Source organism: Eurypyga helias, unplaced genomic scaffold, assembly GCF_000690775.1.
Source record: "Eurypyga helias isolate BGI_N326 unplaced genomic scaffold, ASM69077v1 scaffold11347, whole genome shotgun sequence".
Taxonomy (NCBI): Eukaryota; Metazoa; Chordata; class Aves; order Eurypygiformes; family Eurypygidae; genus Eurypyga; species Eurypyga helias.
The window spans coordinates 105,781-127,067 of NW_010259847.1; the positions used below are offsets into that span (position 1 = coordinate 105,781).

Consider the following 21,287-nt stretch of genomic DNA (forward strand, 5'->3'; position numbering starts at 1 on the left):
GCACAGAAACATCGAGAGCTGTGGTCAGGTCTTTCTCATGGTATTTTTAGCATTTTTCTTTTGGTGGACAGGAAGTTCAGAGGCTTCTGAAGATGCTGAGTGCACAAAATTCAGAAGGTATTAACTGAGCTTTTCAAACCACAGAATCCTGGTGCTTGCTTGGGTTGAGGCTTTTTTTTTAATTTTTTGTTTGTTTGTTCCCTGAATTGGCTTTTCCATGACTGGCTTGAGGGCAGGTGGAGAGGGAGAAGTAAAATGGGTGGAGCATGGTGTGTGCCATTGCCTTTTTGACAATGAACATCTGAAAGCTAAAAAGTGATCTGGAAGCCAAAATCCTTTGGGAAGTTGAGCAAAAGCTCATGGGAAGCACAGCTGGTGAAATGTGGGAAAGGGAGAGCCTGACTGCAGAGCATGTGTGGCTTTTTTGAGCTCCTTAAAAATCATTCCTTTTTCCAAAATTACTTTAGGGAATAACTAATTGCCTGTGCAAGCTGGGCTCTGTGCTTAGATTTCTTCATCTATGGTGCATTTTCCAGTGGGATTCCTTGGCTCCCCTGGGGTTTGTGTCCCCACAGTGAGCTCAAACACCGGTCATAGGACTGCTCCTGAGAGAAGCATCCTTCCTGCATCCCTCCTTGCACCCCAGTGATTCCACTCCTCTGCTCTTCAGGCTTTTCCTTTCTTTATCCCATTTTTCTTTTTCTTTTTTTTTTTTCCTTTTTTAAAAGTTAGGGTAGTCACATTTCAATTCAGGCCTGGATTTACTTTTCTCAGATCTTAGAGATTTAATTGTTTCTTTTAAGATTTACTTCCTTCTGCTTTGAGCTCTTAAATATTCTGCTTTTCAGGGTGCTTCTCAAGGGTGCAACAGCTTGGATGTAGGGTACTTTAAAGGAAAGAAGAAAGCTCTGTTACATGACTTTTGAAATCTTTTGCTTTTCAGGATTTCTGGGTATATGCAAAGAACCTCTAGTTATTTTCTGTGGGCACTTGACCAAGTTTTCATCTCTTCACTAAAACAGATTTCCACCATTTGGGACTTTAAATGTATTAGCCACTTCTGACTTTTTAGTAATGTCTTAGAGCTGCACTTCAATGAACCATGAATTTAAAAAAAAGTCCATTGAAAAGAATAATTAAATGAAAAGCAACAGGCCAAGTAAACTTTTTTTTTTCTTTTACTGTGCTCTAGAAAATACAAACTGATTCCTTTTTCAGGGCTGGGAAGGAGCACAAGGTTTGAGTCCAGGTCAGTTGTAACCACACAGCTTTCTTCTGAAATCATTGTCTGAGCAATAGCTCCAGGCACTATAGTGACTTCTATGCTTTATGAAATGTATTTGTTTTTATTCATTCCTCTTATTATTTCATATGAAATAATAACAACAGATGTGATTTTAGAGAAAAAAGCATATAAATGTCTAAACTCACTGCTAGAGCAGACACACCGGTCTTCATAAAACTGAGACTTACACTTTATAAAAGGTTTTGAAACCAAGTTGGATTGATTTTAGGTATTTCCTGTCACAGACTGTCTATATAGGTCAAGCATTTAGCCCAGATGTGCAACCTGGAGGAGGGCTAGGCAGCAACTGAGACCAGCCTGGACAAGGTGACGACTCACGAACAGACTCTGAGCCTTGAGCAGTTAGCTGTTCCCAACTCCTCAGCGATGCTACCTCACAGTTAATGCTGTGAGAGGAGGAAAGATATTAATTGCAAGGGTTATAAGCACACTTGGGTGCTGGGGTGTGATGGTTGGCTTGGAAATCTCTGCTCAAGTGGTCAGCCTGCCTTTGAGGGTTGTCTTGCTGGTGCGTGGAGGTGTGTTTGCAGCTATGTGTTTGTCTACATGCAGAGGAGGCAAATCTGAATGTCACTTCCGATTAGCCATTTATTCTTTGGGAAGATTTAAAATTGGCAAGGATTATTTTGTCACAAACAAGCAAGGGAGGAATGGCCCTCAGAAGGATGATCTTGTACTATTCACCTAGCTCTGACTGCAGATACAGACTACTTCTATTCTACATTCTGTTGGAAAATGCGTATTTTTAGTTTTAATCATGAAAAAATGAAAGATGACATTTCAACTCACAGATAAGATGACTAATGACTGTCTGCTGCCTAAAGGCATAGCATCATGCTGGCTCTGAAGTTTGCTGACTCCCACCGAGAGCTAAGCCAGAAAGCTAAACTGGTAGAAAACAGCCTACTATGAAACCCCAAACTGAATAGCAAAGGGATTCTATCTTCATCCCTGATTTACTTGTGTTCAGCTTTGGACTGCTTCATCAAAAGAAGCTAATAAAGCTCTTTCTGTGTCTTATTAAGCATGTTTTCCACCTTCTAGAAAAGTGAAATAAATAGTTTGGTCTGTGCTAGGGTTTAACTTAATTAAAAGTTGAATAATATTGAGCAGTGTTGACCAGGATGTGGCTGATTTCAGTCTTTCTCAAGTGTAAATTTAGTACTTAGGAGTGGACGTAGCTATAATATTGGCAATAAAATTTAATGACTTAGGGCTAATGAGACCTCTTTTACAATCTCTCAGGTTTTTCCTGCTCTATGTGTGTAGGCTTCATGTGTGTGCTAGGGAGAGTAGGAAGGTGAAAACCAGGCAATAACAGACTGGTGCCATCTATTTCAGTGAAATTAGGTGTTGTTAGTGAACTGCTGAAGCTGTTCATGTGTATCTCACTGCTAGGTCCACAGCCCCAAGTGTGTAATTCTGATCCTCATGATGGAGAACACACAGACCCTTTACGATGTCCTCTCACTGGGCTACTTCCCTTGTGCAGCTTGGGATCCCTGTTTTGCTCCATAAGGCTGGCTCTGCTGCAAAATCCTTGAAGCTGGCAGAATTCTTGGTCGATGTCTATTTCCAGGACCCAAAGTTATGGAGTTTTTCCAGGTTATTTATGTCTAAGGAATTTCCTGACTATGCTGTCACTCTGCACAACTGCACAGTATACGTGCTATACTGAACTATGCATATATTTACTTCTGTAAAAAGCTGCTACTACAGCTTTCAGGGAGACAGGGGGAGGAAAATAACTGGATCATAAGCCAATTTTATACAACTGGTTTTAAGCAGTTTTACTATTTTTGTTAGAATACACTCAAATTGAATTGTTAAAGTGGTTAAACTTTAGCACTTTTAAGGTGTCTCATGTATAGGGCCAGGGTAGTATCTTAGGATAGTAGCTATTTTTTGTACTTGTTAATGGATTTCCAAGTTTCAGTGTTCATTTTCCATGGCTATACTTAATGTTCTTAATTTAGAATCATTGATCTTGCAGTATACCTCAGTGATCTGATATTTTAAGGTATTTCTGGCATGAAGACATTGGACAGATAGGCGCTTTTAATGGTAATTTTAGTCCTATACCCAGCCATTGTGTGAGTGATCTGTCTCGTGTTTGGCTTTTTTTTTTTTTTTCCATTGTTTGGCTACGTCTATTTGTTTGGCTCTGGAAAAAAAAGGATGGTTCTCATTTTTGATGGCTGTACTCAGTTTTGTGGCTTTAGCTGGAATTACATAAAGCCTTCATCCTGTGCTTCGGAAAAACTTCAGACACATTTTAAAATTAATAGCACCAAAGTCAGCCTTAGTCAAAGCTCATAATGAAAAGTTAAGTATTGGTATGATATTTTTCAGGCTGTATTTTTATTTTGCCATTAAAGGGAATAATCTGTCTTTTTCAGAGAGGCTAAATACACATATTCCTTTGAAGAGAAAGTGGAGGACTTAAATGAGAGGGTACCTTGTGTCATGAGCATCTGGAAACCTTTCCTGGTACTATGCCTACAGTGAAACTCAATGCCTCCATATGCTGATGGTCCACACTGAATACAGCTTCTCCTCACACTGTGTCTTTGTTTAATGGCCTGCATGCCATGGCCAGGTTTGCACTATGATTCCCACCATTGTCCTTTCCCATGCCAGGCTTCTCCCAGGGAAGGAGACATTCCCATGGGCCGTAAGAAGAAAACTCTGAGGTGCGTAACTGCACACCCATTTCCTCTGCCTTTCTCTTCTCCTAAAGAGACATAGGAAAAGAGAAATTAAACCAGTTTAAGACATGCAAAAGACAGTGTTTCCAGATCCAGGAGGAAAAATGAGAAATGCATCTTGTGCCCAAGAATGCTGACTTGGAGCATCAGGGATCAGGCTTCTGTCTTGTCCACATCATAAATCACGTCATGTCCTAGGCAGGCTGCACGATGGCAGCACTAGGGTGCTCATGGAATGTCTTATTTTATTTGGGGTATAGAGGATCGTCTTGAGCCTGAAAGCTTGGCCAGAAAACTCCCAGAGAACAAGCTCTCTGGAAATTCTTGCTTCTAGCTGTGCCAGAAATACCAGAAGCTATTCCTACTAAACATGCTATTTTGTTGTATCTAGAACCAGCCACAACCTGGGTTTGTGAAATACAATGAAAGAGGAAAAAAAAAAACAAACCCACAAACCAAACCTGTACTTTATGAATCTCAGAAATGTTTGGTTTCATGTCAGACCTGACCTAAAGGATCAAGACAATTCTTCATTTATTCTTTATTTGGCTTTAATGGCAGAATTTTCCCTCAACCTCAGAAGCAGGAGCAGAGACACTTTTGTCCTGGTATGGAGTCTGCAACCTGCAACTTCTCAGTCAGCTGCTGTGCCCAGTCCTGCCAACTGCTGCACAGTGCTTGGGTGGCCTGAAGGGAGCATGGAAGAGTTCAGTGTCTGCACCGCAGGAGGGCTATTAACATTCCCTGAGATGGTGAGGACAAAACTTTGGTAGCCTAACTGTCTCAGGGCTTTCCCTCTTTGCTGCCTCTGACCCCACACCTTCCCTGCCCAGGACAGCATCGCCTTGTGCCATCAGGCACGAGATATCTGCAACCTCTCCAAAACTACCTCCCTTCCTGGTTCACTTTTTGAAGCTTGTGTAGAGCGGGACACATGAAACACAGTTGTAACACATCTTCTGGTGAGGCTCCCAGCAGGGAAAGACATGAGTTTACGTGGAAGACAAAGCTGTGCCTAGCAAACAAGATAGGATTAAAAAGCACTTCCCCTCCACACAAGCTGAGTCTGCCGAAACACAGCTCCTTGGCCCAGCGGCAGCCCCTGGAGATGATGGTTGCAAAGAAGAGGCATATTTGGTCATCAAAAGCAGCTCTGAAATATCAGATGGTAACATCTGTGGGACCCTCAGTTACACTTCTCCTTCACCTAGAGCCCATGAAAATGTTCCTCCTGATTTAAGGAGGCTTTGGGTCAGACCTCTAACAGAGCTGGGTTTTGTGGCTTCTAACCAAAAGTGTTTGTGGTTTTGTGTTGGGTCTTTTTTAATCTATAACAGCAACCATAAAGACAAGTGCATGTTGCAGTGCCATGATAAATATTGCCCTTTCCTTCTGAGAGAAGTCCCCGACGTCTTAAACCCCTGTGTAGTATTTGCTGCTTGTCCTAGAAAAATAAACAATTTTGATATGACATTAGAGAACAATTAATGTTGTCTTAGGATAGAAAATTGTGGCATCTATCTAATCCCTTTTTTGATCTTTGATCTGGGTCTATAATTCAGTATTTAACTACTATATAGGGGATTTGTTGTAAGTGCCCCTTACTCGCTTTGCTCTTTTGGTACCCTGGGAATGGGTTTATAAGAAAAAGCAAATAAAAGAAAACTGTGTGCTTGAAGAACCTTCATCTGTCTGTACTGCACCAGTTACTCTGGGGTGCATGGGGGCTGGTGGCCTGAATTCAAATGAGAAAAAAACTAGTATGTATTGCTAGCAACACTTTGGATGTGAACAAAGTCAGAAAGCTGCTCAGACTGAAATGTGTGGACGTGTTTCCAGGGAAAAGCTGGGCTATAGCAAGTGTAAAGTGTGACTCATGAACATCTGCTGAAATTTCACACTTCCATGGTCACATCATTAAAACAGCAAAATTTAGCTAGACCACGTCCCCCCCCAAAATGTCTTAAGACTGCAAATATAACAAATTATTTAGAAAATTAAGAACCTTGTTCTGTGTAATCAGCCCCCACAAAGGCTGTCCATCACAGCAAAACAATCAAAAGATATTTTCAGGAAGTAGCAGGTCAGCAGAAATGTGCTTTTATTGTTATTTCACCTTTCAGGTGCATTGCAATATTAAAATACTTTGCATACCTGTGACCTAAGTATTATCTGACACAGGAATTAGACGGCGAGAGTTTCTGTTAAAAGTTTCTGCTGTTGGAAGACAAATTATTAACCACAATTTTCATACTAAAAGTTCTAAAATTAGCCGTTAGTGTGAAATTTATTATATTGACCTCATTAAGATTTTTTTTTCCCAAGACCATAAAGGTCTAAGAATAGTATGAATAGTAGAATAAATATTAAAGTCTTCATCCCCCGAAGTATATGCTTAGTTGTGTGCTTAACTTACCTACATCAATATCTTCATAGATTTGCATCTTCTTCAACTACTATATGTTTAATTGTTTTTCTTAAACAAGGTCTAAATTCAGCATCTACCCTGGGATGGGAAAGAAATAGGCAAACAAAACCTAAACCTGTGTTATGACTTTGGATTTTGCCATGAGATACCTGACCATACTGTGTTGGCAGGGTACCTGTTGAGTCCCCAGAAAACAAGGTCTCCAGTGAAGAGATGAGTCTATAGCCAAGTCTGATGGTCAAATGGGTTTACAGAAGGAAGAAACAGGTATTGATTACAGTAATAGGTTGTTACTAGAAATACAAATAGCGCACTAAAGCACATCATGCTGGCACCATACTTGATTCCCTTCCCCCAGCTTAGGCAAAATATGGCCTTGCTAGGGCTAGGGTGTGCAATTTCTGACCCTCTAAACTGACCAGCATAACTTTTAAAGATGCGTCAGTGTCTATTGCTGCTGCTGAATGCACTGATATCTTGGGATGTGCTGGATTACTGAAAATCATACTAGCAGTGCATGTTTTCATGGAAAATGTGCTACTTAAAGGAATCAGTTACACCGGAACGTTGATGAGTTCTTCGTATTTATCAGAGTGAAGACCTGATCCAGCTTCTGTCTGAGTCACTGGGAGTTCTGTTCTGGGGCTCAAGCCCCAGATGCAAAGCTACAGATGCCAACGGCAACAACAAAAAATCCTGGCACTAAAACTGTTCTTTGCATAGAGAAAATTCTGTGTTAACTCACTGCACTGACGTGACCTCCTCTTGTCTCCTCTGAACTGCCGTGTCTCTGTAGTGTAACATCCTTTCTCCCCAAACAAACATTTTGAAGTGCAAGGTGATTCTTAGGTATTTAAAAATGACAAAGCTCCTGGAGCTACAACACATTTAGAAGCATATAAAATAAATAGTCAGAGTACATTCTTCCTCCAAATGTCAAGCAGACTGTCAGACTGCACAAGGCTGATATTTCTCCATTCCTAGATCTGAGTATCACTGCATGTGAGGAGTTAGACAAGAACAGACTTGCGAGAATTGAAAAGAATTCTAGGCATGGCTCTTAAAAATATAAGTGAAGAGGAAACATGATGCTTCTTTTTTCCTTTCCATTTGAAAAATGATTATATTCTCAAATTGATGGAAAATATTCTTTAAACAAAACAGTCATTTGACTGCTGTGCCTCTGAAAGAACAGTACAGAATGATTTCCTAAATGCATCCTTATTAGATACAAAAGCTATAATGACAATCTGTTCTTATCTGACAATCTTTATTGTAGACCACAATAAAATAAAATAAATGAATAATTTAGGTAATAAAGATGAACAGAAGTGTTCTCCTTTCCCTGCTCATCCATATATCTTCTACTTGTGGAATGAATATGTTTCTAAGAATGCATGCTAATACATTTTATGTTGCAGCAGGGCAGCTATAATTATACGGTAGGTGCAAAGCCACCCAAGCTGTTTCTGTAGAAGGTGGGTTTTTTAACCATAGTTTCAGTGGAAGATGCTGCATCAGTAGGGCACAACCATCATGAGGCTGAAACAGCTTTCAGATTGGGCCAATATCCTTGCACAGAAGTATGCTGAGATTGCAGGTTGCGCAGTAGTGTTAGTAGTCAAATATTATGGCTACAAATAGAAGACCTAATTTCATTCAGAAGGAAATTCAAAGATGTTCTTTTGTGGAAAACAGCACAAATTCCATACATCAAAGCCACTGCAAACAATAGGCTTGACGACTCCAAGAATATCATCCCAGTGCAGAGCTGCACAGACAGAAACATCAAAAGGTCAATGGTCTTTTGTGGAGAATCCTGCTGTTCTGTTCCTGGTTTGGAATGGTCACTGGAGAAAGAGGGACCAACTGTGAAAGGAATGTTTTTCATTAATTTTCAGTCAAGCATTGGAACAAAATACTTCATATTTCTTACCAAGTTAAAAGAAAAAAAAACCCCTTTATGTGATTTGGGAAGTTAGTGAAGTGACAGCTTGAAATTTATTTCACTTCCAGAAAAAGCAAGTTAGGCGCTCTCCTACTAATTTTTATAAATAACAATTAAAAAAATCAATTCCTGGATGCTATTGAATTGATGGCAAATATCCTAACGATTTCACTCGAAATATCATAAGGCTTGAGAACACCCGCAAGGGACAGAGCACTGTTAAGAGCACATTGCTCTGTTTTCATCAGAGGTATCCATGCTGCATAGTGTAGATAGCTCCTGCCTGCTCTTACAGCCTAATCTTGCTTTCATTGAAAACTCCCATCAAATTGAACATTTACTAACATTGGCCTGTTAATCTGGTGCGTTCACAGACAATACAAATAATTCATACTTAAAAAATAAAGAGCAATGTTTAACTGAGATCTGTGTGAACATTCTTGAGTCTATTATTAGGCTTCAGTTTCTCTAGAAACAGAGATAATAAACACAAATATATGCAGGCATTTTTTTTCAGCCTGTAAATGCCCATCTTGCAATCTATGAAACCCTCCCTGAAATCCAGAGACAAAAAAAGAATATTGCAGTTTTCTAGTAAATTAGTAACATTTCAGTCTGAATAAAACCAAACACATTTCTTGTACATATACTGGCAGGTGTATGTCACTCCAGGTAACTTCAGCAAGGTCTGACAGGCTCAAAAATAGTGGCTTTCCTACAGTTTTCATCAAAATAGATGTCTGTACAGGAGAGAGCAATGGTGAAGAAGGGCACTTCCAGAACAATCTGGAAGTGATTGAGTGTCGGTGGGTCTGTTGCTGATTTCGCTTGCTGTTCACTTGGTGGGAAATCATCTACTTTTTTATTAACTCCTACCCATACCTGTAGATTGGCTCTTAGCCTTGTTAGGTGTGCTATAAACATCGAATTAAATGATATTGTATGAACTGAGCCTGTAAAAGCAGTTCCGTGTACCTGGCAGAGGTTCTTCTGGGTGGGTTTTGGGTGAGGCTGTGCACAGAGCAATTTATACAGAGTTTGGACCAAGAGATTGCTTTCCAAACCTGTCTTGAGGACTGACCTTGTTAAAAACAGACAAGTGCTTCCCAGCTATATCATTTACTCCCAGCAGAGATATATCAGAGCCTGAGACTTCTTCCAGTCGGAGCACGATGAAAGATGAAACACTCTAAGGAAATGTGATTAAAACAAGCAGCCAATGAAACAAAAATCCTCTGAGCTGCTCCTTCCTCTGGCTTTCCACATACATTCTGTCTCTTCTCTGTTTTGGATAATTAGATTGAAAGCTCTTTGAAATGAGGAACTGTCTCCATTTTGTCTCTTGTGTAAGACGAAGATCACTGTTGGTACTTTAGAAAATACATCAGTATTTAGCATTTGTCTTTACTACCTCTGATGGAGACATTTGGCCCTGGATTTGTGAGAACTTTCCTAAGGATGAACAATTACTAGCGTGAATTGACAGCAAGTATCATATTTCATGGGGGATTTTATGTTGTTATGAGCTAAGGAGGAACATTATGGATGCTCCATCCCTGGCTGTCTTCAAGGCCAGGCTGGATGAGGCTTGGAGCAGCCTGGTCTAGTGGAAGGTGTCCCTGCCCATGGCAGGGGAGTTGGAACTGGATGATCTTTAAGGTCCCTTCCAACCCAAACCATTCTGTGATTGTATGATTCTAACACAGGAAATCTCATGTATTTTGCCAGTTTGTGCATGGTAATGCGAAACTACACGTCAAAGTTAGACATGCCCAGGGTGCGATTCTCAGGTCCATGCCCTCATGACACTGTGGTGAGTGCTTAAAAATACATATGTAAGAGGGATACAAGTATAGAGTATGGGAGTGAGTGCTCTGACAATTCCAGCCACCATGGCACAAGTGAGATCTCAATCCCAGGGGTCAGGTGGGTGCTGATGGTTGAGGGTCATTTTAGAGCAGAATATTTTTGTGATAATAATGAAGTTATCTATCCAAAATCTTATCCTCCGAAGCTAGAGCTCCAGCCTGCAGTTTGCGGCATTGCTGGCTAGCTGCTAAAGTAATCACATCTGCTTTTCTTTCTTCAAGGATTTGGAGCTGGGAGAGATGGCCCCTTGTTTCAAAATTACCTTCTTCGTGCTTAGTCATTACCGCTGCAGAGCTGGGCTGTCCAGCCTCCCAGACCTCTGTAACAGATGCTATTGTGCAATGTAGGGACTGTGATTGAAGTTTCCAGAACTGATTTTAATTAGAAACATAACTTCATACAGTAGCTTGGAATGAGTACAGGGAGGAGGAAAAAAAATCAAAACAAGAGATGAAAAAGAAAATGCCCAAAAGAGAGAAAAGTAAAAGGCTGTTTTACTGGCAGTTTGTACTGAAAAGCACTTGACAGGAAATACTGTGCATACCCATGAAGAAGGGAAGCATATAGCAAGCAGTAATAACGGAGACCCTCAAAAAGCCAGATCCTCAGCTGGTGTAAATCAGCACTGCTTCATTGATTTGATGAGAGCTGCCATTTCTCATTGCCTTCAGCGGTGCTGCGCTCATTCATACCGGCTGAAGGACCCCAGCCAGTTTGGCACAAGGGAAGTCCAGAAACTTTGAATACTTGTTTGTTTTGTGTTGCCTTTTTTTTAATTGAATTTTAATCACTCTTTTGTTTTGTAGATTGTCCTCCACTTGGTCTAGAGACATTAAAAATTACTGACTTCCAGCTCCACGCCTCTACAGCAAAGCGGTATGGCCTTGGGGCCCACAGAGGAAGGCTTAATATTCAGGTAACATCAATTTTTCTCCTAAGTGGGAGAATGGCTTAAGTTTGCACTGTTGTATAAAGAGAACCGATGGATGGTTATCAGTTCTGACTACTTTGTCAGCTCATGTAATTCAAATGAAGGGGAAACACTGGAATTATAGAAGTGAATAAAGTTGATGGACAACCTTTAGATTCACGGGGCTTAGCTGGAAAAAACTCCAGTGTGCTGAGAGTGCAAATCCAAACAGACTACTATGAGCAAGGAAAAGTGAAGGCAGCCCAGAACTGCTCCCTTTTCAGCTGCAGGAATTCATCCTAGCTCCCTAAATAATCAGCCCGGAAAGAAGCTCACACAGCAACTTGCATTTTTGTTGTTTGCCTGTAGTTAGTGACAGTGGTTAATTGAAAGTGTGGTTTTAAGTGAAGCGCTTGCCCTAAGGCAGCTTTTCAGAGGTAATGATTGTGCCACTAAAAATGCTTCAGTTTAGAAGTGACTAGCACACAATCTGGTTTAGCTTCTTATATTTAATATTGCAGAAGTGCTTAGGTGTTTTGCAGGACCATATTCTATTTTCCCATTACTTGTGTTTCTGTTTTCCACTTTATTAGTGCTGTTTTCTGAAAGAACAACATTTAAAAGTTAAATTCATAAACAGGATACTAGCAACAAGCCAAAAGTGAAGAATCTCTAAGGTTTATTTAATTTATTAGTTACGCTTCATTGTTAGACCATCTCTTAGATTTTTTTTTTTTTCCCCCCAGCTGAAGGGGTTTGCTAGTTAATGAACTACCACCGGGACTAGGAAGGATGAAGCCTAATTAGCAGTGCAATTTTACATGGTGCCCACTGCAGTGTAATGACCGGCAGCTGCTGGAAGGACCACCCAGTTAAAATCCCATGGTGCAACTGTCCTCCTTTTGCTTCAGCAACTAGTGCCTCTGCAGGATCTGTGTGCTTCTCTAACTGGGGAAAAACCTGCCCCTTTTATTGTTCCATTCTTTGTTTAACTTGAATTAACTGTGGTCCAAAAGCTCAGTAGACCGCTTCCTTTCCAAGCCAGCGTGCAGGTACAACAGGTTGGGTGCAACATAAGGTCTGGTGTGCAGCCTTTGTCTTTAACTCCTTTTGAGATCTGAGGTAGGATGGGGTTTTTTGCTTTGTATTCTCTGCTTGGAAGAAAGGCCTCATGAAGACAAAAATGCTATGTGGATGATATTCAGGTGGGTTCTATAGGAATGTTTTACTGCTTTATACAGTGGCATCCAAGGGCTGTGATGCAAACCTGAATTCTCAGTTTGGTGTGGTTTCTTGTTTTTCATGCTGGTGTTAAAGTCCAGTTTATTTAAACACAAGGGTGACCATACTGGTTTAGACTAGCAGTTCATCTAGTCTAGTGTCCTGTCAACACCAGTAACACTGCCTTAAAGTAGGTAAGTGTAAGGGTCTTGCCTGTGAATTTTATTTCTCCTACATATAGTCCAGAGCCTCCAGCAGGAGCCAAGGTGACAGTCTCTTAAGCAGAGGCGAGGTGCCCCTCCACTCTCCTTTCTCGAAAGATCCAGGGGCTTGGCTTAGACTAAGTGCTTTTCTTTTGGTGTCCCCTCCCTGGAGCACTGTGTGAAGCCTTGGGTGAAAGGACATTGTCCTGTGCAAATTGGGTTTTTCTTCTTCTTTGTTCATGGCAAAAAGACACCATCTTTTGAAGAAAGTATTCACAAGGTCAGGCTTCTGCTTCATAGACTTCTGTGTTGTCATTTTCTTGAGCTGTATGAATTCTACACAGATTGATTCTCCTTATTATTCAAAAGCAGGTTTTTACCCTTCCTGGTGCAGGGATTTACCTGATCCTGGGACTGTGGGAGGATCATATGCAAATAATCCAACAACACCTGTCTTATTGAAGTGACTTCTCTGGCTTACTTTTCTTGTTTAAATGTAGCCCTTTTTCCCTGCTGCATCTTTACATCTGATAAAGATTTCTAGTAATCCTTGAATCAAATGCTTTTATCTTTACTGAAACAATATCTGTATATTATAGAGCCAGTAATTTCCCAAGTCACTTGACCACTCAGGTATCACCATGACTGACAGTGTTAAAAGTTGAGGTTGCATTTCTTTAAGATGCTGTTTTCCTTGGATTAGTTTAAAAATAATACCTTAACTTTTTTTGGAGCCACTTAGAATTTACAGTTCTCTTCCCTGTCACCTGGGTTTCAGTACTTATTTTTAGTTTGCATTAAGACTTCTGAATTTCTGCAGTATTTAAATGATATATGCTCCTAACCAAGAATAGGAACTAGAGGGGACTGATGTGTTGGATGGTAGTGATTTCTGTTTGCTGCTCAAAAGCGTGGGTTCCAGCATGCTGAGGAAAGCCAAAAGGTATTTAAGCAGCTGTGTTTTCAAGCTGTTTAGTACTGCGCATGAAGGAAAACACTTGGCTCAGGCCAGAGAGCCTCTAAGAGGCTGATGTGCTGCTCAAGTTTCACAAGAGTGCTATGCTAAATGGATGGTGATCAGCAATTTTACTGCTGCCCCTGTGGCACAGTGCAGGTATCACCACAGCGCCATCACTATATTCCTGTGGCTATTGTGTTCCTCCTCAGAGTAAGACAAAAATCCACTCCCTACTCAATCTTGTTGTCTGATCAAAGTCAGCTGAGAAGCTTAGGGCTTACCCCAGGCAACTGGCACTACCTCGAGTCACAGGGAATTTGCAGAATAATTAAGTTTTTCAGAGGGCTCTGAGGGTTTTTTTCTGTTTAGGTTATTTGAAGCATATGAAATTAATCAGTTAGTGTATGCTTTATTCCAAAGCAAGCCAGGCTTAGCAAGACTGGATAACATCATCTGGGATCTACATCTCTTATGAGCTTGCACTGTGTGGGACCTGGTTGTGTTCCCAGTCCTGTTTGGATGTGATTAAGCTGGGACTTCTTGAGGGCAGGAGCTACTAAGGCTGTACAGTGTCGTGTATTGGACATCTAGCCTGCAACGGTGATAATGGCACTGCCAGGAGTAATTTAATATCAGGAAAAATTATAGCATAAAATAATATTCAGTGAGGCTCTCTGCCTTTAGGGATGAGAGTCATTAGTATTTGTCACTTGTGCAATAATTAGCAGTGGTTAGAACCTGAAATAATTAGTCAAATTAGTTTTCTTCCCCTTCCTCATTTCTCTGCTTAGACAAATTCAAATGACACTGAAGATTAACAAAGTAATGCAATCATAGGTATGCCAATAAGCAGGATGTGTTGCTTTTTTTGTGTTTTCAGTTCTTTGTTTCGATAGTTCCTTTTCATAGAATAATAGAATCTTTTAGGTTGGAAAAGACCTTTAAGATCACCAAGTCCAACCATTTTGAAAATCTTTATTATCAAAGCACAGTGAAAAGACAAAACTGAAATTCTGCTTTCAGCCTGTATGCTTTAATTCTCCTCTTTCCTACTGGCAGTGATTGCTATAAATACCTGTGATGATTAACATTTGTGTCCTTTTTTCTTTTATCTCCCAAACTTCCTATGGCAAAAAAAAGTTTGGGATCACTTTGCTAAGAAAGCAGAGGAAGTTAAGCAGAATATGGTTTGATATTGGGTACATTTTTACTGTTGCTCCAGCCGACTTGTGGCAGAAGACTGCAATTATTTCTTAATCTGAATATATTTAGGCAGTAGTATCTTTCTCCTAATCAGAAAATAAGGCTGTTGGAACTATGGTAATGTGAACAAGTGTTTATTCAGATTCGTATGTCTAATGTGGAAGAGAAACATGAATTAAAATCAGAAGTCATATAATTTGTAAAGGAAGTGCTGCCTTTTGTTATCCTTTCATCTTGGCTTCTGGGTGCATAATAAGCAGTTGATCTGCTTAATTTGAATTACAATTTTCAACATTCCCATTTATAGATAACTTATTCAGGAGTGATAGGAAAAAAAAAATCCTTTTTCCTAGATAAAAAAGGGTGTTTTTTTCTTAAGACACTGCATGTCGAGAAATGTTTTTGCATTTGGCTGCAAGTGAAATATAAGCTGGGTTAGGCTTTCAGGTATTCTTGAAAATACAGTGAGGGGAAAAAAGACTTGGTCCTTATTTCCGGTTTTCATTTGTTCCTTCACTCTCCTACATATGAAAATAATGTGCTTAAAATGTATAGCTTAGTTATGCATGTCATAAGTTGAAACCATTATCTCTGCTAATCCAATATACAATTTATAAATTCATGTAAATATCTTACTGAGAAAAGGTATCTTGATCTATATTCTTTGATTAAATATTTGATGATAATTGTTTTCATCTTTCAAGAATGAAAATTTTTCCCAAGAAATTTAATAGCAATTTTAACTACTAAATATTTGATTGAGTTTAAGGGTTGTTTATAAAAATATTTTAATTGGCTGTAGGGCAAATTCAAAACATCAAACACCTTAAGGAAAAAATACACACTTAAACTTGAAAAGATAAGTTTTACCATAAATTTGAGGACTCTCTTTATTTTTACTTTCAGAAATATTTCTAATAACATCTCATAAACTAAACTCCTCTTTCAAATAGTCTGTGCTAGTTATACAGACACATGCTTCTTTTTACCTAACAAAAGTATTTTTAGCTTTGGTGAAGCTGATATCAGGAAATTGTAGAGCCAGGAAGAAGTAGCAGCAGAGTTTATTATTTGTGGATTTATTTGTCATGCTTTCTTTGCCCTTGTATAAGGCCATAGTATTTTCAGTTGTGCATAGCTGTAAGCATGTCCTTTAGATGCATCATATTTGATGTATAAATTAAACATATGCTTAGCCTTATTTAAATCCACTTTAAACCATGGAGACTTGACTATGTAATTTAAGGTTGGAGGTTCTTCCTCTATTCTACTTCCTTCTCCTCACTGCAATGTGGAAGAGAGGTTTACACCTTGCTGAGTATCACACCAATAGGAAATATTCTCAGTCTGAATAAGGACCAAAGATCCCATCTAAAGCAATGAGTAATGCAGGTACTTGGTCCACAGAAACTGGTGGAATTTCATCGGTATGAAGGGGATTAGCACGATGGTGCTTTGCAGATGTTAATGCTTCTTGGCAAGAATTCATTTTAAACCCTAAGGCTACTTCAAATTCTATCCTGTTTTAAAATGCATTGAAACCTTTTCTGGAAAAAGGTTATAACTCAGGTCAGTGATCATATTTATATTCTCATGTTTTCCTATTGTTCAGTTCTCCTTGAAGAATTTATGTTCCATTGTTAATAGTTTTTTTCTTCATGTTATACTTCAACTTTTGTATGAAAGTCACTTTAAAATATTAGTGTTAATACACAGAAGTAGGTGGTTTAATGTAAATTTGGTAGATGGAGGTAAACAAGCAACTTTTAAGCTGCCCTATCTCTGATTAGAATGCCTAAGAAAACAAGAAGTTTTAGGAACTGAATCTGTCTGTTTTGCAGTACTTCCTTCAGATGCCACCAGACTGACTTCTGGAAAAGGGCTGAGACAAATAGTACCACCCAAAGACCATTTTGGTAGAAACTGTCTGTAAAAATGGGGTAGACAGACCTATCAGTCTGTCTTCATAACACAGCTATGGCTGTGATATCTGATAATGTGTTGCAGTTGGAAGCTGAGTGATAATTCCAGAAATTTAGCTGACAGTTGTGTTCTTGGCTACTTCATTTATGTTTTGTATATAGAGGCACCATCTGAAAATATACTGCTGAACATACAGTAACTCTATTCTAGAGCTTTAAGATCTGACTTTAATGTAAACTTACAAAGTTTTCCAAACTCTCCATTTATATTTGTGAAATAATTAAGGATATCCATTCTTGGAATTTAGGTTGGATAGAAGGAACAAATTCTTCCCAGAGAGGGTGGGGAGGCACTGGGACAGGTTGCCTAGAGAAGCTGTGGATGCCCCATCCCTGGAAGTGTCCAAGGCCAGGCTGGATGAGGTTTGGAGCAACCTGGTCTAGTGGAAGGTGTCCCTGCCCATGGCAGGGGGGTTGGAACTAGATGGTCTTTAAGGTCCCTTCCAACCCAAACCATTCTATGATTCTATGAATTGTGGGGATGGAAATGATAAAACCATATTAAACACAGGTGAAATATTGTAAAAATACATGTATTCTCAGAGGACCCTATGGAAAATATTCTGTGATCTTTCTGTGGCTTGGTGCTGCAAACTTCCTGGGCTTTAGGAATAAGGTAAATATCTGAATACCTCAAAGCTATCTATCTTTAAATGCCATTTCAGATGTACTTGGAATACAACTTGATCAAAATACCTTGCAGTGATTTCCTTGAAAAAGCTGAGAAGGCTGTTTGTGGTGCTCTTGCCAACACATTGGGATATAGATTGGTACACAAGTTGGAGGACACCTGGGCCTTTCTGAATTTTTAACCTTTGCTATTAATTTGCTTAAGGCTTGAATATCCCTAGTGATGAAAATTCTGAGATTGAAAATTGGTGGGAAATTTCATTACTGTTTCAATATACCCTAGACTATCCTCTGCTGCTTCCAGGAGAAAGGAGATTGCTACAGCACTGACTGTTACTTACATGGCTTGAAGCTGACTTTTTAGCACTTTCAGAACTCTCAAGAGCATGTGGATAAAGGCTCTTTCAGGCTGCAGGCACAGACACATGGGCTGTCTTTATGCTCTCTAACTTAAATTTATATGTAATGGTTCTTAGTTTTTAAAGGGACTTTTCAGAATTCCCCTCCCTACTTCAAGTAAGAAAATATTTTGGCCACTCCACGTAGCTGTTGAGAATGATAGTCTTAGGGGTCTTAAACTGATGTCAAAGGAGTAAGCAGAATGAATGATGACTTCATGTGTTCTTTTTTTTTCCTATGAAAGACATTCAGTTTCCTTGTTTTGATTTATGAAGACAGTTTTGCCTTTTCTTCAGGCAGGTGTTAACGAAAATGATTTTTATGATGGTGCTTGGTGTGCAGGAAGAAATGACCCATATCAGTGGATTGAAGTAGATGCTCGAAGGCTGACAAAATTCACTGGAGTCATCACACAAGGAAGAAACTCTCTCTGGTCGTAAGTACATGCTTGCTTTTCTTCATGAGATTCTGAGTTTTTTCAGAGCAAGGAATTCATGTTGTATTATCTTTTGGGTTTTCATGGTAAAAAGGCAGAATGGAAATACTGTGTGACATCAAGTAACTGAATGAAGGAAGAATAAAACCCAAAGTGTTTATATATGGCACCAAAAACAAGTTTAAAGGTAGCAAACCTCTGTGGTCACCATCTGGCAAAGGAAGCAACACGCTTCCCTCAGTTTATATGCATTTTATACTCACCCTGTCAGATTTACTTGTGTTAAACTAATCAGGTTTAATATTGGAAAAGAATGAGGAAGTATATAATTTTCAAGCATAACCAGTGATCTTTGCCTATGTATTAGAACATCTCAAAGGGTAACATTCCCAAGTAACATGGCTCTTAAATGAACAGTTAAAAAAACCCTTTATATCTATATTTTATTCTATAGAGGAATTCCTAATGTAACCAAAACTTATGCAGTATGTGTTGGCCAGGAGCACAGTGTTTGGTAGCGGGCATGTTCTGTTTATGGATGGTAGGAGGACTCTGTGCAGTTGAAGACCTTTTTGGAAGGAGTGATTGCCATAAGGCAGCTGCCTTTGTTGCCTGGGATTAAGGAGGCAATCCAGCCACACGTAGCCCAGGAACTCGGCTTTGGTTTGAGTACATTGCCCACTTCCAACACCGAAAGCATTTGTGACCTTTCTGATTACTGCCTGTGTTAGAGAACAAGTGTATTCCACTGGAAAATTACTGGTTTGTGCAACTTGTGTGCATTTGCTCATTTGTAACCTGCTTCTGAGTGTAGGTGACCAGATTGCTCTATAGTACAGCCAGTGTGAAATGAGGTGAGAATTCTCTGAGGCATAGAACAATCAGCTGGCATAAACAGGAACTGGAGGTTCTGGTGCTCTTTTTTTTGTGATCTTTACAGTGTTTGTTCTGTCTCTTTAATTTCTTACTGAGTGTCACTGCATCATGTGAACAAATTATCTCACTTGTGCAGCTAGACATTTTGACCAAGCATGCAGATGTGCAGCCTTGGATCTGTTCTGTTCAGATCTCTTGCTTAAGAAAATGAATGTGTATTATAATAAAAGGCAAACCAGAAAAATACCACTATATCTAAAAAACCAAAAATTAAAAAAAATCATTTTTCCTCCTATACTTTAATTTTCTAAGTTTTTTTTAATTTCTTTTAATGCTGTTGTGGGAGTTAGGAGCCTTTTTGGCAATAAGGGTTCTGTATTTATTCCACCTTGTTCTGTGTTAGGTAGATAATTACTGTGGCAAAGTCCTATTCTTTCCTATATTCGTACTCTTGACATCGCTGTTCCTATCAACACCAGTGCTGCACTGCTTAGTCTTGTCATATTGCTATTTTTAGTTCAGCTATATCGTGAGTTTACAGCAGGACTTGACACTATTTATGCTTGATTTTCACAGTTGTCTTTTTCTGATTTGACTTTTAAATTACTGAATCTTTCTTTTGCCCTTTTCCCCTGTGAAGAGTTGGTGGGCAGAACCCTGAGGGTCTGCAGTAGGAGCATGGTTGGTGCTGGGAGAGCAAGTTCAGGCTCCTGGATTGCTACTCAGGTCTGCAGAGAAATGGGCATGTTTCAGCTTCATAGTAGCAAAGATGGTTTCGACTGGACTAGCTGCACTGTGGGGTGGGCTAATGTCTCCTGAAAAGCATGTCCTCTAAGGCTGGGCTCTGCCCTGGGAAGGAATAGCCCTAGGGACGGGTGACCTCCTTTCCTATACCCAGCTTGCACACAAGGGACTGCTGTGAGGGTGGATTTTCTTATCAGTCTGATGGTCTCCGTCTCACTTGGTGTCTGCTGATACAGCCTTGGCTGTGGGACTGTCTTCCCTGGAGTCCACCTCATTTTCCTTCTCCCGTCATCAGATTGAACAGATAAAATCAGTGTAATTGATGCTTATGTGCTCTGCTTCTGCATGTGTAAGTCTTTAGATTTTTAAAAATAACACTGTACTCCCTGAAGTACTGAAGTAGATGTTCATGTTTTTGAAAGAGTTTAGGCTGATGCATGCAGCCCTCTTCGAGCCAAGAGTGGTGTCCTGGGGTTTCCAGAGTCTCAGCACCTGGGAACATCATACCCAGGAAGATGGCAGATGCTGCTTTCTGAATAAAACATGTTAATTCAGCAGCCAAGAAAGTGAGAGGAAAGACGAGGTGGGGGAAACTATGAAATTCTGGTGTGGAGAAGAATTATGGAAAGGGAAATTGAATCTAGAGAACACTAGAGACCAGAAGTTTGGAGCAGAAGCTGCCTTAGGCTGGGATGCAGTGACACTGATGGAAACATTGGTACCCATGACAAATCTGGGAGATGGGTTAGTTAGAGGTTGCAAGCAGTGAATTGCCTTTTGGTAAGACAGCTCAGGAGAAACAGGCTGTCAGGAATTTTAGTAGTGCAGGCAGGTTCTCTTGTGACTGTTTTGCTGTAATGGGCCCTAGAAGCCAAGGAGACTCACTAGCTTTCTTTTTTATGCTTAGCTACTGACTGTGATGGTATCAAAAAGCACTATTTATGATGTGAAAGTTTGTACAAAAAGATGCTATTCTGTTACCTGAGGCACCTTCCCAAGACTGTGAAGTTATGTCACAGGAATACAGTGCTTTCATAACTAATAGAAACATATGTTAGAAAATAAGCTTATTTCAGGTAGGTCAGCTGAAAAACACCCCTCTGATCTGTGTTGTATTAGAATAAAAAGCCTGCCAAGCTTGAAAGTCTAGGTAAGATTTTTATTTAAGTATGAGAGACTTTCCCATCATTATATAAAAAAAATCAAGACACTAGGGTATATGCCAAGTTCACCGATGCTATTATGTTATAGTGATAAAGAATTAGAAAAGTGACTTTTTCACCTCTTTGAAGTTTCTTGTTCAATACAAAGTGAAGAATTTACTAGACTGAAAGTCCTCTCTGAGCTTCTTCCTACGTTTGATTTGTACCAGCCCTAATTCCTTTAGTTTCCTGCTGCTGACACAATGAGGACATGTAAAATTACAAGGGAGGGTGGGCAAGGATACCCTGTTGAATCCTGCAATG

At 39.7% G+C, this 21,287-nt stretch overlaps 1 protein-coding gene across 1 annotated transcript in view; it reads left to right on the forward strand.

Annotated features, from left to right (window-relative positions):
- The window catches only part of CPXM2 (carboxypeptidase X (M14 family), member 2), a 74,634-nt gene that overhangs the window by 12,756 nt on the left and 40,591 nt on the right, over positions 1 to 21,287 (forward strand). The window contains exons 2-3 of the mRNA XM_010154792.1: positions 11,066 to 11,175; positions 18,062 to 18,201. Coding sequence (XP_010153094.1) covers positions 11,066 to 11,175; positions 18,062 to 18,201 — 250 coding nt within the window. The remainder of the gene's footprint in view (positions 1 to 11,065; positions 11,176 to 18,061; positions 18,202 to 21,287) is intronic.